The 14,076-nt window shown below is 38.6% G+C and overlaps 1 protein-coding gene across 5 annotated transcripts in view; it reads left to right on the top strand.

The window, feature by feature from the left end:
- The window catches only part of NUBPL (NUBP iron-sulfur cluster assembly factor, mitochondrial), a 310,868-nt gene that overhangs the window by 179,054 nt on the left and 117,738 nt on the right, over nt 1-14,076 (top strand). For all 5 annotated transcript variants that reach the window (XM_062205302.1, XM_062205303.1, XM_062205304.1 and 2 more), the window contains 2 exons: nt 1,718-1,757; nt 1,846-1,936. In XM_062205302.1, coding sequence (XP_062061286.1) covers nt 1,718-1,757; nt 1,846-1,936 — 131 coding nt within the window. The remainder of the gene's footprint in view (nt 1-1,717; nt 1,758-1,845; nt 1,937-14,076) is intronic.

Here is a 14,076-nt window from a genome sequence, read left to right as displayed (position 1 = left end):
ATATGTTGAGGGCTTGGGGGCACCTCACAGTTGTATGTGGGCATCCATCCCCCTGTCAATTCTCCCACCAGGCTCAAAGTCAATGGAGACCATCATTTTTTCCCTCTGGTAAAATCCATGGATCACACGTGTACACAAGAGCCGCCACAACTGCTACTCATGTTAAAATGGTGTCCTCTCCCAGCCACCAGCCAGTTGTGGGGCGCCATTGTCAGGGTGTTTTGGAGAGTGAAACATGCCTTTTTTTTTTTTTTTTTTTCCTGTTAGGCAGGTGCTCTGTCCTCTTTAGCACTCCAGGTCAGACTCAAAGGCAGTGTGCTCCACCAGGCTCTCCCGCCAGCTGTAAACCAGTGGCATGGGCTGCTGCAGTCTTCTCTCATCTCACTCTCCAAAGCTGGTGCTTCCACCAGCATTTGGCTGTGGTGTACTGTGTTGTGTCTGCACTTATTGCTGCACATCCACACTTTCCACGCTCATCCATGGTGTCCCTTTTCCTTCTATTGGATTTCCACTGCAGATTTCTCTCCAACTCTCCATGGAAAATGTGTTTTTTCTACTTTTTTGCTACTATTTTTCCCTAGCCTAAAGCAGTACATCCCTTCCCTATTCAGCCATCTTGGAAGAATTCTATTTGTAGTTCTGATATGACAATTTGATAAGCTTGGGGTGGACATGAAAGGGGAGTTGTTTATCAAAGTTTTAGTTAGGAGGAGTAAGTACCAATGACCTATTTTTTCATAGCACATTGACTATTATTACTAATAATGTCTTGCAAAATTGCCAAAAGAAGACACGTCAGGTGTTCTTATCAGAATGAAAGAATATGAGGTGTTCACTATATTAATTTAGTCAGATTCAATCATTGTGCAATATATGAGTTGTAGTATGACAGTATACCTCTGCGTATCCACTGTTGGTGGGAATGTAAAAACTAGTACAGCCTTTGTGGAAGACAGTAAGGAGGTATCTCAGAAAGCTGAAAATAGATCAGCCATATTTCCCAGCAGTCCCACTCCTGGGAATTTACAAAAATGAAATGAATCAGCATATGAAAGAATTGTCTGTATCTCCATCTTTATTGCAGCTCAGTTCACAGTAGCTATGATATGGGATCAACAAGATGTCTGTCAACTGATGACTGGATAAAGAAATTGTGGTATATATGTATAGTATGGAATAATAATCGTAAAAAAGAGTGAAATCCTGTCTTTTTGCAACAAAATGGATCCAACGGAAATCAGTATACTTAGTGAAATAAGCCAGTCCCAAAAAGACAAATACCATGTTTTCCCTGATCTGTAGTACTAATAGAGTACCAAAAAAATGTAATGTGTAGGAGTGAAATTGACATTTTGAGATTTGATGATTGTTTAAAGCCCTGTCTCTACTGTTGAGGAACAGTGTTTTTTTCTTCATACCATTTGTTGAACTCTTTACTTAGTGTAGGGTTAATCTTATGAGTATAAAGTAAACTGAAAGATCATTGTGAAAATTAAGAGAGGGAATGAGAGGAAGGAAGAGGAAGTGGGGGAGCGTGGGCAGGATGGAGGGTAGAGTAGGAGGTATCACTGCATTTCTAAATCTGTATATGTGAAATTTAAAAGTAAATAAATAAATTTAAAAATTACTACTTGTCAATTAAAATGTACTAAGTAAATTTTTAAAGGTCAAACAACAAATGATTTACTCTTCTAAAAGAGATTTTTTCTTATTTCAGGTAATCTAATGAGGCCTCTTTTAAATTATGGTATTGCTTGGTAAGCATATCTTTTCTTACTTTACAATTTTTAGAATAGTACTGATTAACTTAGACAAATCAATTGTGCTTGTACATTATTTTTTCAGTATGTCTATGGGCTTCCTGGTTGAAGAGACTGCACCAGTTGTTTGGAGAGGACTTATGGTAATGTCAGCCATTGAGAAACTGTTGAGACAGGTAAGAAGTATGCATTAAGTATCATTTTATTATTGGCAAAGCTGTGGTTAATGCATTTGCTGAGTAGAGAATTGTTAAAAATTTGCAGTCAGGTTTGAGATGTTTGACAAAGAAATCCAGATGCACTGAATGTATAATGAGTAATTGGCACCTAATGAGTTATGTGGACCCAAGACCAAATTTTAATGTTATATAATTTAATCTTTCTCTTTGCTTATGAGGACTAAAAATCCTAATGTCTTATTTATGGCTAAGTTGAGTCTGCAGCAAGAAGAGCAGATCTATTTTATAAGTAATCTGTGTTCTTTACATTTCTAATTAGTCTCATTATGGGGAATATTGAGTTACAAGGGTGTTATAGAAATTCCTCAGATATAGAAAAAATTTTTATACACCATGGTACTGTGATTGGAAATTGTATCAGAAAAAAGTAAAATTTTGTTTTGCTTTGAGTATGTACTTGAATGGTTATATATTTGTGCATATAATTTCTGTCCAATCAATGGTGACTTATCCTTAAGAAAAGAATATTTGGGTAATCTAATAAATTTTATTTTTTCTCAGATATCAGTGTATAATTGTATTTTAGGTAAACATTAATAGTAATTTGAATTTACTTCATTACCTTATGATAATTACCCCTTATTTATTTACATTCTACTTAGGGTCAGGCACCTATAATTATCAGTGCTATAGAATGATAATTCAAATGGTAGATATTTTTAATTCACTTTCAGATGCATAGGTAGGAGGATGAAATGTATCTTGAACTCTGAAACTCTTCTCATTTCACCATGACTTCTTGCCTTCCTACCATTTTTTGCTGATTGAGTTTTGATAAATGTGCTCTTTGATCTTTTGTTCTGGACTCCTCCTATTCTCCCAGTTCTGTCAGTCTCTTGGCTGCATTTCCTTCTCTATTAGTCAGATCCTGTAGTTTGTTAATTTCTTTTAGACTCACCAATTCCTTTTTGACCTTGACCTTTATTTGTCTAGAGTAACCATGCCTCTCTTTTTTTCTACTGCTGAGTACTATCAAGGAATATAGAATAATTCATAATTGCCTGCATTATACATTTTTGGATTTCAAATCAGCCATGCTGTCAACACAGTCATCTGATTTTATTCATTGTTCTTCTCAGTATGTATCAAAAGCTCAGCCTAAAAATTATTTAGGGAATTTGTTAGTCTGGCAAAAGATCAAGTGGAGTTTTTGTGAAAATGAGCTCTCTGACACATAAATTGTATAAAAGTCACAGTTTATTCTGATAAGTGCTGAAGATACATTTTTGGCATATATACTGTAAAATATCAAGATGAAAGATTGGGTGAGAAAATGGATGTGTATCTTATTTTCTCAGGATGCTTAGCGGTTACCAAGAGCAGTAAGTGGAGTGCATACCCACTTACAGGCTTGTGTAAAGTCACTTTTATCTGCATGTTTTAATGGGAACTGAAAAGCTGCTATTTTGAGACTAACAGATTTGCTTTAGAAAGCAGACCAACATTTGGTAAGTTTAACATCCTTTGTAAAAATTTAGTAGCTGGATAGAAGCTTTGTACATCAGTGGACTGTGAGGGACACCTGATTCATTGGCTATTTAAAATTTAGATACAGCATAGAAGAGTGTATAGATCATAAGTATATAGAGAAATCATCCCAAACTGCAAACACCTGTGTAATTATCATTCAGAACAAGATAAACAACACAGTACCAGTGTTCCAGAAGCTCTTCTCATGTCCCCTTCTAGTGACTATTTTTTGGGGCAGAAGAGAAATACTGTGATAATTGGGGCCGGCACTGTGGCTTTGTGGATAAAGACACCGCCTGCAGTGCTGGTATCCCACATGGGCACTGGTTTGAGACTCAGCTGCTCCACTTCTGATCTAGCTCTCTGCTATGGCCTGGAAAAGGAACAGAAGATAGCCCAAGTTTTTTGGCCCTTGCCACCCGTGTGGGAGACTCAGATGAAGCTCCTGGCTATTGGCTTCATCTTGGCCTAGCCCTGGCCATTGCAGTCATCTGGGGAGTGAGCCAGCAGGTGGAAAATCTCCCTCTGTCTTTTCCTCACTTTCTGTAATTCTAGCTTTCAAATAAATAAATAAATAAATCTTTTTTTTTTTAAATAAAGAAATGTAGTAGTTTAAGTGGAAGGAAAAGAACTAAGTTTAATGTCATGAACATTGTTTGGAGCATTTATTCTCCAATATATGTGCACATTAGAATCATTTGGGCATTTTTAAATTTCAAATTTAATTTCATACCCTAGGCCGTTTAAATCATAAGTTCTGTGTGTGTACCTAGACAGCAGCAGTTTTAGAACCCTTCATAACTTCAGAAATCTCAGGTTTGGAGAGTTTTAAGAATGGTAGATCAATGATAATGAGGATTGAAATAGAGCAGAGAGATGATAGATGTTGGGTAGCCATTTGTGAACCTTTGGTGGAATAGGGAATGGAAGAAAGTCAGCTTATAGGAGCTGAAGAATAAATTTATGTAAAACCATGGTGGTAGAGGTATTTTCTGCTGGTAGGATAAAATAGGGCATTTGGGGAGTTGGGAAGGTGGGGAAAAGGAAAGAAAAGTAGGATGGTAGTCTAAGGAGGAATGGTATCAACTGAAAGCCTTTTTTGTTTGTTTTCCAAAAGGGAACAGTCATACTTTTTTCAGAGTAATGGGATTCAGTAAAGAGGGCCTGAGAATTGTAGAAAATGAGAGAATTATTAGAAAAGGAATATTTTGAAAGAGTTAAAAAGGAATGGGCCAGATAGATTATGAGTTGCTTTTGGAAAAGAAGCTTGCACTTCCATGTTTAAAATTGGAATGGAAAAAAAAGGGCAGATGAAGTATTTGCATCATACCTGACTCTGCAGAGAGGTTGACCAAAGTGACTCTTTCCTTGATTTTCTCAGTGGAAGGAAGATGATGGTGAGTTTACTTAATGGAGCAATGGTGTATAAATTAGGTTTTAATAAAAATTACCTGGGCAGATGGTAGAATATTCAAATATATAGTCTCTTCCTTCTACTCCCTCTTGAAGATTTTTATTTGGTAGGCCTCAGGCAGGCCTAAGGTATTTGCATTTTTCATTAAATTATCCCAGATGACTATAATGCTGATGTTTCTGAAATCAGGTTTAGCCGTACAGGGGTACAGAGATAGTGCTTTTTAAACTGTTTTTAGAGAATTAAAGAGGGAGATGAGGCAGTAAATGACAGAATCTGTATGTCAACAAAGATCCAAAGTGATTGCTAAATATTAAAATTTGTAGCAAGTTTTTATGACTGTCTTCATTAAGTCTCCAAAGCTTACAATTATGGGCAAATCTTTTGTTGGGCCCAGGATTAATAACTAAACATGGCAGATAGTCTAAAGGGGGAAAGTATCCAGGGAATTAATGAAAGCTATGTTCAAGTTGTGTCCTGGTTTCAAGGAAGACAGGTTGTCAGGAAGGATCAGGAGACTGGGATCCAATAATTGAAAGTCACCTTTAGTGGGGAAGAAGTGATTCAGTAGCTTTGGGAGGAATAGGTGAAAAGTGACAGATAAATTGGTTTTGTTCAGAGGAGAGATGTTGACAGATTAGATTTTTTTTTTTTTTCCGATAATAGAATTTGGAAAGAAGGTGCGTGTTGTGAGAAAATTGTCACAGATCAAGATATCTTCTCAGAGGTGTGGGGTCAAGGTTGACAGAGTAAGTTTACCTAGTGAAGTCTGAACATCAGGCTCACAGTGAGTAATTTGGGACACACCCACACAAAAATTATTTGTTGTGTATTTGATTTTAAACTTAGTGTTGAGTGTTTCCTGTGGTTTTCTTTGCTAAATCTGGCAACCCTGGTGAAAGTGATGTTCATAAGACACCGAGGAAGGTGAGTGATAGTAAGGTTGTGAGAAGTAGGCATCGCAGTGGAGTGGAACTGAGTTGCTTGAGGATAAAGACTTTGAGGTAATATGAAGGTAAGGGTTAGCACAGAATGACGGGTGTTGGTTTTTGAAATGAATTTGCACATGAGATCGGGAAATGGCATAAAGAATTCATACTAGCATGAGAGAGCCCTGCTGGGATCACTTGTAATTTAGGGAAGGTATGCCTTTTGCCGACTACTTTTACCAACCTGCAGTTTCTTCTGAAGGCTAACTTATTTTTCAGGATACAGAAGCAGTGGGAATCTCTTGATTTTAACTGGCCAACTTATAGCACTTTATCTAATTTCACCCTACTTCCAACTTCATCTGCTTGAAGGGAAAGATTCATACATAAATATGGTATATGTTCATGAATGCATTTTGTGGTTCACTGTGACAAACTATTAAGACATTTAATAATAAAATAGAATGAAGATACAAGTTAAACTTTAGGATCAAGTAGGAACACTAGGCAGATAAATATTAGAATGTCATTTTGAGTGTTAGAACAGTGTGTGTTCCTTTTTATCCTCCTGATACTTGAAACTGTTCTCCTTTTTAATTTTGACTTTGAAATTGAAGGCATAAACCTGTAGTACATTTTACTCAACAAATAACTACTAGTTAATAATTTTTCTGTTATTTTAAAAAATTCCTGAGTAGAATTTTTTCCCCCTGAATTTTGCTCAACATAGATACAGTTAGGTTAACTCAATTAAGGAAGTCTTAGAATCTTTGAGTTTGCAAATGTGAGTTATTGGAGAAAACGATTTTTATTTTTTATTAGAAAAAGAGCTACAGAAAGGACAACTTCAAAGGCTGGTCTAGTGCAAGCACCTGCTGTGGTCACAGTGTAAACCCTGGAGACCAGGGGTTTTGGCCACAGTTTCAATGCTTTTACTTCAATCTCCACTATCCCCAAATGTGAAGCAGATGCTGGTTTGCTTCTCTAGGGTTCTGATAATGGCATATAATGAGTTGGTTGTTTCCTAGCAACTGAAGAAGCAGTTTCACTTTAGCTGATCCTGTAATAGGAATGAGACATTTTCCCTTGATACTTGGTATTAGTGATTTCCCTGACAATGGAATTTCACTTGTGAATAAGGAATGTTCTCAGCCTTTGGTTTCCTAAAGAATTTTGCTTTTGAATTGGGCTTAGTCTGCTTAATCCTGTATAAAATGGAAAAAAAAATCAAAAAAACAAAAACATTTTTGAGCCCTCTAAGTACCTCTCCTGGGAAGAGCCAAAGGAGTTTGATACATAGTTTCTCAAAAGCAAATGATTATACAAGAAGCTATAATAATATAATAGGTGTATATTTTCCCAGTGTTTAATAGAATAATTAGCTACCAAATTCTTCTCTGTATTTAATGTTTGCTGCAACAGAGGTATATTAGGTAATGGCCAATGTGTTGTGGAAATAAATATGCATAAAATTGTATTATGGGTACCATTTTAATGTAAAGTCTAATAACAAAAACTTATTTTCTATTCTGTAACCCGTTTGATTTCAAACAGTATTCTATACCAAAATTATCATACTCAGATATTATAAATAGGCTCCTTATAGTTCACTTTAGGTGAATTATTAAATGATTCAGGGTTTAAATAGTAGTTGCAAGGCATCTGTTCTTAACTGAATCATTTCTAAATCCTTCTTATTTGACAGTAGTAATTGATCTAGAGATCTTCTGACTTTTAAGATATATGGAGGCATGAGAAAATTACTTCAGACAACCTTTTTTGTAGTGATTCATAGTTTAAACAATTTCTAAGGAAATTATCTGTTTTTCTTCCTTTGACACTGCATAACTAATACAAATTACCTCCTACTCCAGATTTATGATATGATATATTAAGCTTCAGAGGTTTCAAGACACTTATGCAAAGAGATAAAACATTAAATGCTATTTGTAAGATAATTAAGTTAGCCATATCTAAATATACCAAAGAAATTTATTGCCTTGCCAGTGACAAGGTTCATAGACTGTGCATCAGCTATAGGTGAAGTCATTGAATGTCTTTATTGTCAGTTTGAGGCATCTGAAGGTATGCATTCCTCTTTATGGTTTTTGCATCATCAGGTACTTTAGCAGGTCTCATATTTTAAAATACTTTTTAGGTTTCCATGAAGCATTAAGGACTGTAGAACACTAATTAATTCAGTTGGACAGGGCAGTAGTCTTTCAGGCATCTAAGACTTAGAATTTAAAAAAAAACAACCACCCCCCTTTAGACATGAAGCAGAGTCAGCATATAATATAGTTCAATTATTGCTCTTTGATTTCTTTGGCAGCTTAATCTGAAGCTAGACAGCCGAATGTGTTCACGCTAGTTTTGAGTTCTCTTTTTGCTTCTAAAACTATAGATGAGTGAAAAACAAAATAAAAATGTAGTCTCACTAAAGCCTAGTTCTTTGCAGTAATTTTATAAGACAGTGTTATGTAGTAAGTAGCTTATTTTGATTAAGCTAACAGAAGTTCCTTTTGAGCACCCTGCATTTATTCACACAATTAATAATTATTTATTTAGCTGGCATCAGCTAATTATTACCGTACTAGTAAAATGCCATTGGACTTGTTGTCATCCTCAGCAGTGGACATTTATTGGCTGCTTCCTGTGTTTGGGGCATTGATTAGATGCTGAGGATACAAGGATGTGTAAGACACAGCTCTAGACTTCAAAATTATTAAATGAAGCCTTTAGTCACAGGCCTGTTTTTGACTAGTATTCATAAGAAGGACATTTAGATATGTTAGAAATTTTGATAATTTTCTAATACTGGTGTGCAGGGTTTTATTTAATGCAATCAAAGTTGGAGCTTAGGACAAGGCTGAGTGTCATAAAGTATTGACTATTCCAGTTGTTGGCATTGCTGCAATATATCAGATTTTGCAGTCTCATTTAGGTTCCATGTCATAAAAGAAACCCTGTGGTCAACATGGAAAGCGAACAAGTTGTTAGGAGGAATTAGAATCAGCTGATGAATATTAATTGCTGGTTATTTCCTCCCACTTGAAATGTTCTTCTTTCTGTGCTAATTATCAGTGATGACTTGCATGACTATCTCCAGCTCACTGTGATGACTGAGTACTTGCATAGGCAGTTTTGAATATTGTAATATAATGTTCTTTTTTTACGTGTTGCTATTATAGCTGACTGAGACCAAAAGCTATTGCTGTTTTTTAAACTGGCACCAACTGCTTCAACTTTCCCACCCAAGTAATTTATACCATATCTCTTACATGCAAAAGTAGAGCTTGTCAGTGTTACTATTTTACCAATGTACTTTTTGCTTTTGGGAATTTTTATTTATTTGAAGGAAAAGAGAGAGAGTCAGTCAGTCAGTCATCCATACATTGGTTTATTTCCCAAATACCTGTAATAGCTGGGGCTAGGCTAGGCCAAACCAGGAGCCTGGCATTCATCTGTGCCTCCCACTTGAATGGCAAGGACCCAAGTACATGAGCCATCACCTACACATCTCTGGGTATGCATTAGCAAGAAGCTGGAATTAGAACCAGTACTGGAACCTAGACACTCCTCTATGAGTTGCAGGTGCCCCAAGTGTTAACTACTACATCAAATGCCATCCCCTACCAATGTACTTTTGTCTTTTGGTCCCTACTAACATAGAATAGAGAGTGCTTTCAATTAGCAAAAATACTTAGAGATCTGCAGCTTTCAGTGAATAACTTTATCAAGAAAGCAATAGAAATGAGCAACCAAAGTGTACAGAAAAGGAATGTTATTTTTTTTTAGTGTCAGCTGCTGATGTTCTCACTTCTTATTCTGCGTAATTTTGGATTGGAATGATTTTTAAGGCTGGCGTTTGGAGCTTTTTTCCTAACTCAACACTGGAGAAAGCTTCCTGCTGCAGCACTCTGATTTTAAATAATTGACCTAAATCTATGTCAGTGACAGAGCTTCTTGGATCAGCCTGGTTCTAGATGAGGACACTTTACTATTCTTGGCCCCTAATTTCTTCCTTAGGTTAAGGCCTTTCAGACATATCTTGCACTGCCCTAGAAGGCAGCAGTCCTCTCCCCTCAGTTAGTGTATTACTAGCCGTTCTCAAGCACAGGGTCTCTCCTTTAATTACCTGGTTACATGGCCTTCTTCCCTACCACTTTTCAATATGCTCTTAGGATTCTCCTCCCTGATCTTCCTCTTACTTCCTAGTCCAAAGCCTTTATTTCTTTTGCATATATCTTTTTGCCTGAATCTCAAACTTTTAAAAAAATTTTTAAAAAGATTTATTTATTTATTTGAAAAGCAGAGTGAGAGAGAGAGGTCCTCCATCTGATGGTTCACTCCCCAATTGGCCTCAATGGCCAAAGCTGAGCCAATCCGAAGCCAGGAGCCAGGAGCTTCTTCCAGGTCTCCCACACAGGTGCAGGGGCCCAAGGACTCGGGCCATCTTCTACTGCTTTCCCAGGCCACAGCAGAGAGCTGGATTGGAAGTGGAGCAGCCAGGTCTCGAACCAGTGCCCATATGGGATGCTGGCACTTCAGGCCAGGGCGTTAACCCACTGTGCCACAGCAACGGCCCCTGCATGTCAAACTTATCTTCAGAATATTTGTAGGCTGATCCAACTGCTGGAATGATTGAAGATGTGGGCTCAGGTTACCAGCTTTACTTTCTTGTTGTTGATTTATGTGCTTTCTAAGGAGAGGTGGGCCTCGCCCTGATTTTGTCCCTTTATTTATGTTTTTAAAGATTTATTTATTTATTTGAAAGGCAGAGAGAGAGAATGAGAATGAATGAATATCTTCTATCTGCTGATTCACTCCCCAAATAGCCATAATGGCCAGGGCTGAGCCAGAAGCCCAGTCAAGAGCCAAGAGCTTCATCTTGGTCTCCCATGCGGTTGCAAGGTTCGAAGTACTTGGGCCATCTTCCACTGCTTTCCCAGGTGCATTAGCAGGGAGCTGGATTGGAAGTGGAGCAGCTGAGACTCACACCAGCACCTGTATGGGATGCTGATATTGCAGCAGGTGGCTTAACCTGCTGTGCCACCTTGCTGGCTCCCCCCTTCATGTTATTTTGATTCTCAGCAAGTAGATACAGAGCATAGAATCAGAGGTACAATTTGACTATTCAGTCCAACAGATTTTACTGGTATCTGAATTAAGAAGTAAAGAACAATTTGAGAAAAACAGGGCATCTGATCTAATTCCTGGCTACAAGAAAGAAAGGATAGAAATGTACTAGGAAATTGCAATCATCAATGTCGTTTTAAGTGAGCCAGTGTTTCATTGGCTAAACAGAGATACATGGGTATGCTTTTGTCTAACAACACAGAAGTTATCCTATTTCCTTCTTTGTGTATGGGCCCAACCACAGTAATACAGCAGAGATTCTGGACCGTTAGTTCACGTTAGGGACACACTCTAACCTTAGTTCTGCCACAGTGAAAAGCTTATAGAAAGCTGGCTTGTTCATAAGAGAATTGTTAAAACAATACTATCTCATTCAGTTGAAAGCCAGCAATGAAAATTAGTGCAAAAGGAAGCACTATTAGAAAAGATGTGCAGGGGCTGGCGCCATGGCATAGTAGGTAGTAGGCTATTCCTCCTCCTGCAGCGCCAGCATTCCATATGGGTGCTGGTTCTATTCCTGGCTGCTCCTCCTCCAATCCAGCTCCCTGCTGTAGCCTGGGAAAGCAGTAGAAGATGGCCCAAGTCCTTGGGCCCCTGCACCCACATGGGAGACCAGGAAGAAGCACCTGGCTCCTGGCTTCGGATCGGCACAGCTCTGGCCGTTGCGGCCATTTGAGGAGTGAACCAATGGAAGGAAGACCTTTCTCTCTGTCTCTCCCTCTCACTATCTGTAACTCTACCTCTCAAATAAATAAATAAAATCTTAAAAAAAAGAAAAAGAAAAAATGTGCCAAGCTACTGAAAAATATTGATCAAAGGGGGTTGAAAGATATCAGACAAAATTCATTAGCAGCAAAAAAAAAAAAAAAAAAAAAAAAAAGTGAAGCTCGAGTAATTTGCCTTTGAAAATGAATAAATTTAAAAGAAGGCTAATTACGAAACACAACATCCCATTTCTACCTTGAACACTTCTAGAAGGATTCTACTTTTTAACTCTTCCCTCTCCTCTCCTCTCCTCTCCTCCCCTCCCCTCCTTTCTTAAGAAAAGATAGCATGTGTGATCATCAGGTTGGTCTCTCTCTCTCTCCCTCTCTCTCTCTCTTTTTTTAAAGATTTATTTGTAAGGCAGAGTTACAGAGAGGCAGAAAGAGAGAGAGAAGTCTTCCATCCGCTGGTTCACTCACCAAACGGCTGCAGTGGCCGGAGCTGGGCTGATCTGAAGCCAGGAGCCTCCTCCGGGTCTCCCACATGGGTGCAGGGACCCAGTGACTTGGGCCATCTTCTACTGCTTTCCCAGGCCACAGCAGGAAGCTGGATCTGAAGTGGAGCAGCTAGGACCCAAACCAGTGCCCACATGGTATGTCAGCGCCACACCTGGCAACTTTACCCTCTATGCCACAGCACCGGCCCCTTTTTCACCCTTTCCTGTTGTAGCTACAGACTTTGAAGAATAACTTATGCTGGTTTGAACTGAATCTAAGACAGGGGTAATTAATAACGGTAGAATCTTCTGCAGTAATGGCAAAGAAGCCTTAATAAAGGTCATTTAAGATTATTTTCCAAACTCTTAGGAGAATTTCTTAGAACTGTATTCCCTGTTGGATGGACCCTATATCTTTAGGTGCAGATGGGGAATCATGGGATCAGAGGAAAATGTCAGAAGCCTGCTGGAGCTGTCCAAGCTCCTGGAAGACTTAAATAGATCCGAGGCAGGATATGAGGAGGGTTATGAATGTCAAGAATTTCATAGGATTGTGACTTCATAGGATTTTGACTTGTACTAGTTAAGCAGATATCACATATTTCATTCATTTTTAAAAAATATTTTATTTATTTATTTGAAAGGCAAAGTTAGAGGTGGAGAGAGAGAGAGAGAGAGATCTTCCATCTGATGGTTCACTTCCCAAATGACCTCAATGGCTGCAGCTGGACAGATCTGAAGCCAGAAGCCAGGAGTGTCTTCTGGGTCTTGCACATGAGTGCAGGGACCCAAGGTCTTGGGCCATCTTCTGCTGCATTCTCAGGCCATAGCAGAGTTGGATAGGAAGTGGAGCAGCTGGTTCTCAAACCTGTGCCTAAATGGGATGCTGGCACTGCAGGAGGTGGTTTTGCCCTCTATGCCACAGCACCAGCCCATATTTCATTCATATTAAGGCATGTATTTTTCAATTTTTAATATTGCTGAAGTTGGAGCATGTTCGAGAATCAGTAACATCTTGGCATTGTGTCAGTTTAGAGTTTAGTATTTTTCTGTTTCTTGGTGGTATATGAAATAATGATATATTTCACAATCTCTTTTTTAAAAACATGATGTATAATACTTATTTTTCTCATGATTACCTCTGACTGAGTATTTTCATCTTCATCATTATTGCTTTAGAGTGATTCTATATCACTCATTTTGGTCAGCTTTTTTGTGGTTTGAAAGACTGTTTTAAATGGCTAGTGGCAGTTTTGTAACTTTTTTGTTCTCTTTCATCCCCTCGTTACTAAACTCATTTTTTCTCTTGTCACTTATCCAGAGCCTGCCAGAATATTCTTCCCAAAACTCAGCTCTCATGTTGCCAGTCCTTTCAAGGACCATCATTGTCTGTGTTACTCTTTTTTTTTTTTTTTTTTTTTTTTTTTGACAAGCAGAGTTAGACAGTGAGAGAGAGAGAGAGAGAGAGAGAGAGAAAGGTCTTCCTTTTTCTGTTGGTTTACCCCCCAAGTGGCCGCTATGGCTGGCGCGTTGTGGCTGGCACGCTGTGCTGATCCGAAGCCAGGAGCCAGGTGCTTCCTCCTGGTCTCCTATGCGGGTGCAGGGCCGAAGGATTTGGGCCATCCTCCACTGCACTCCCAGGCCACAGCAGAGAGCTGGACTGGAAGAGGAGCAACCGGGACAGAATCTGGCGCCCCAACCGGGACTAGAACCCGGTGTGCTGGCGCCGCAGGCAGAGGATTAGCCTAGTGAGCCACAGCTCCAGCCCTGTGTTATTTTTAAAGGCAACTTGCCCTCTGGCTTTATGTATTCTTTCAATGGGTAGATTTTATTTTATTTTTTTATTTTTATTTTTTTGACAGGCAAAGTGGACAGTGAGAGAGAGAGAGAGAGAGGTCTTCCTTTTCCGTTGGTTCACCGCACA

Source organism: Lepus europaeus, chromosome 11 (genome assembly GCF_033115175.1).
Source record: "Lepus europaeus isolate LE1 chromosome 11, mLepTim1.pri, whole genome shotgun sequence".
Classification (NCBI taxonomy): Eukaryota; Metazoa; Chordata; class Mammalia; order Lagomorpha; family Leporidae; genus Lepus; species Lepus europaeus.
The sequence above is the reverse complement of the archived record's forward strand: the minus strand, read 5'-3'. Positions and strand labels throughout refer to the sequence as shown.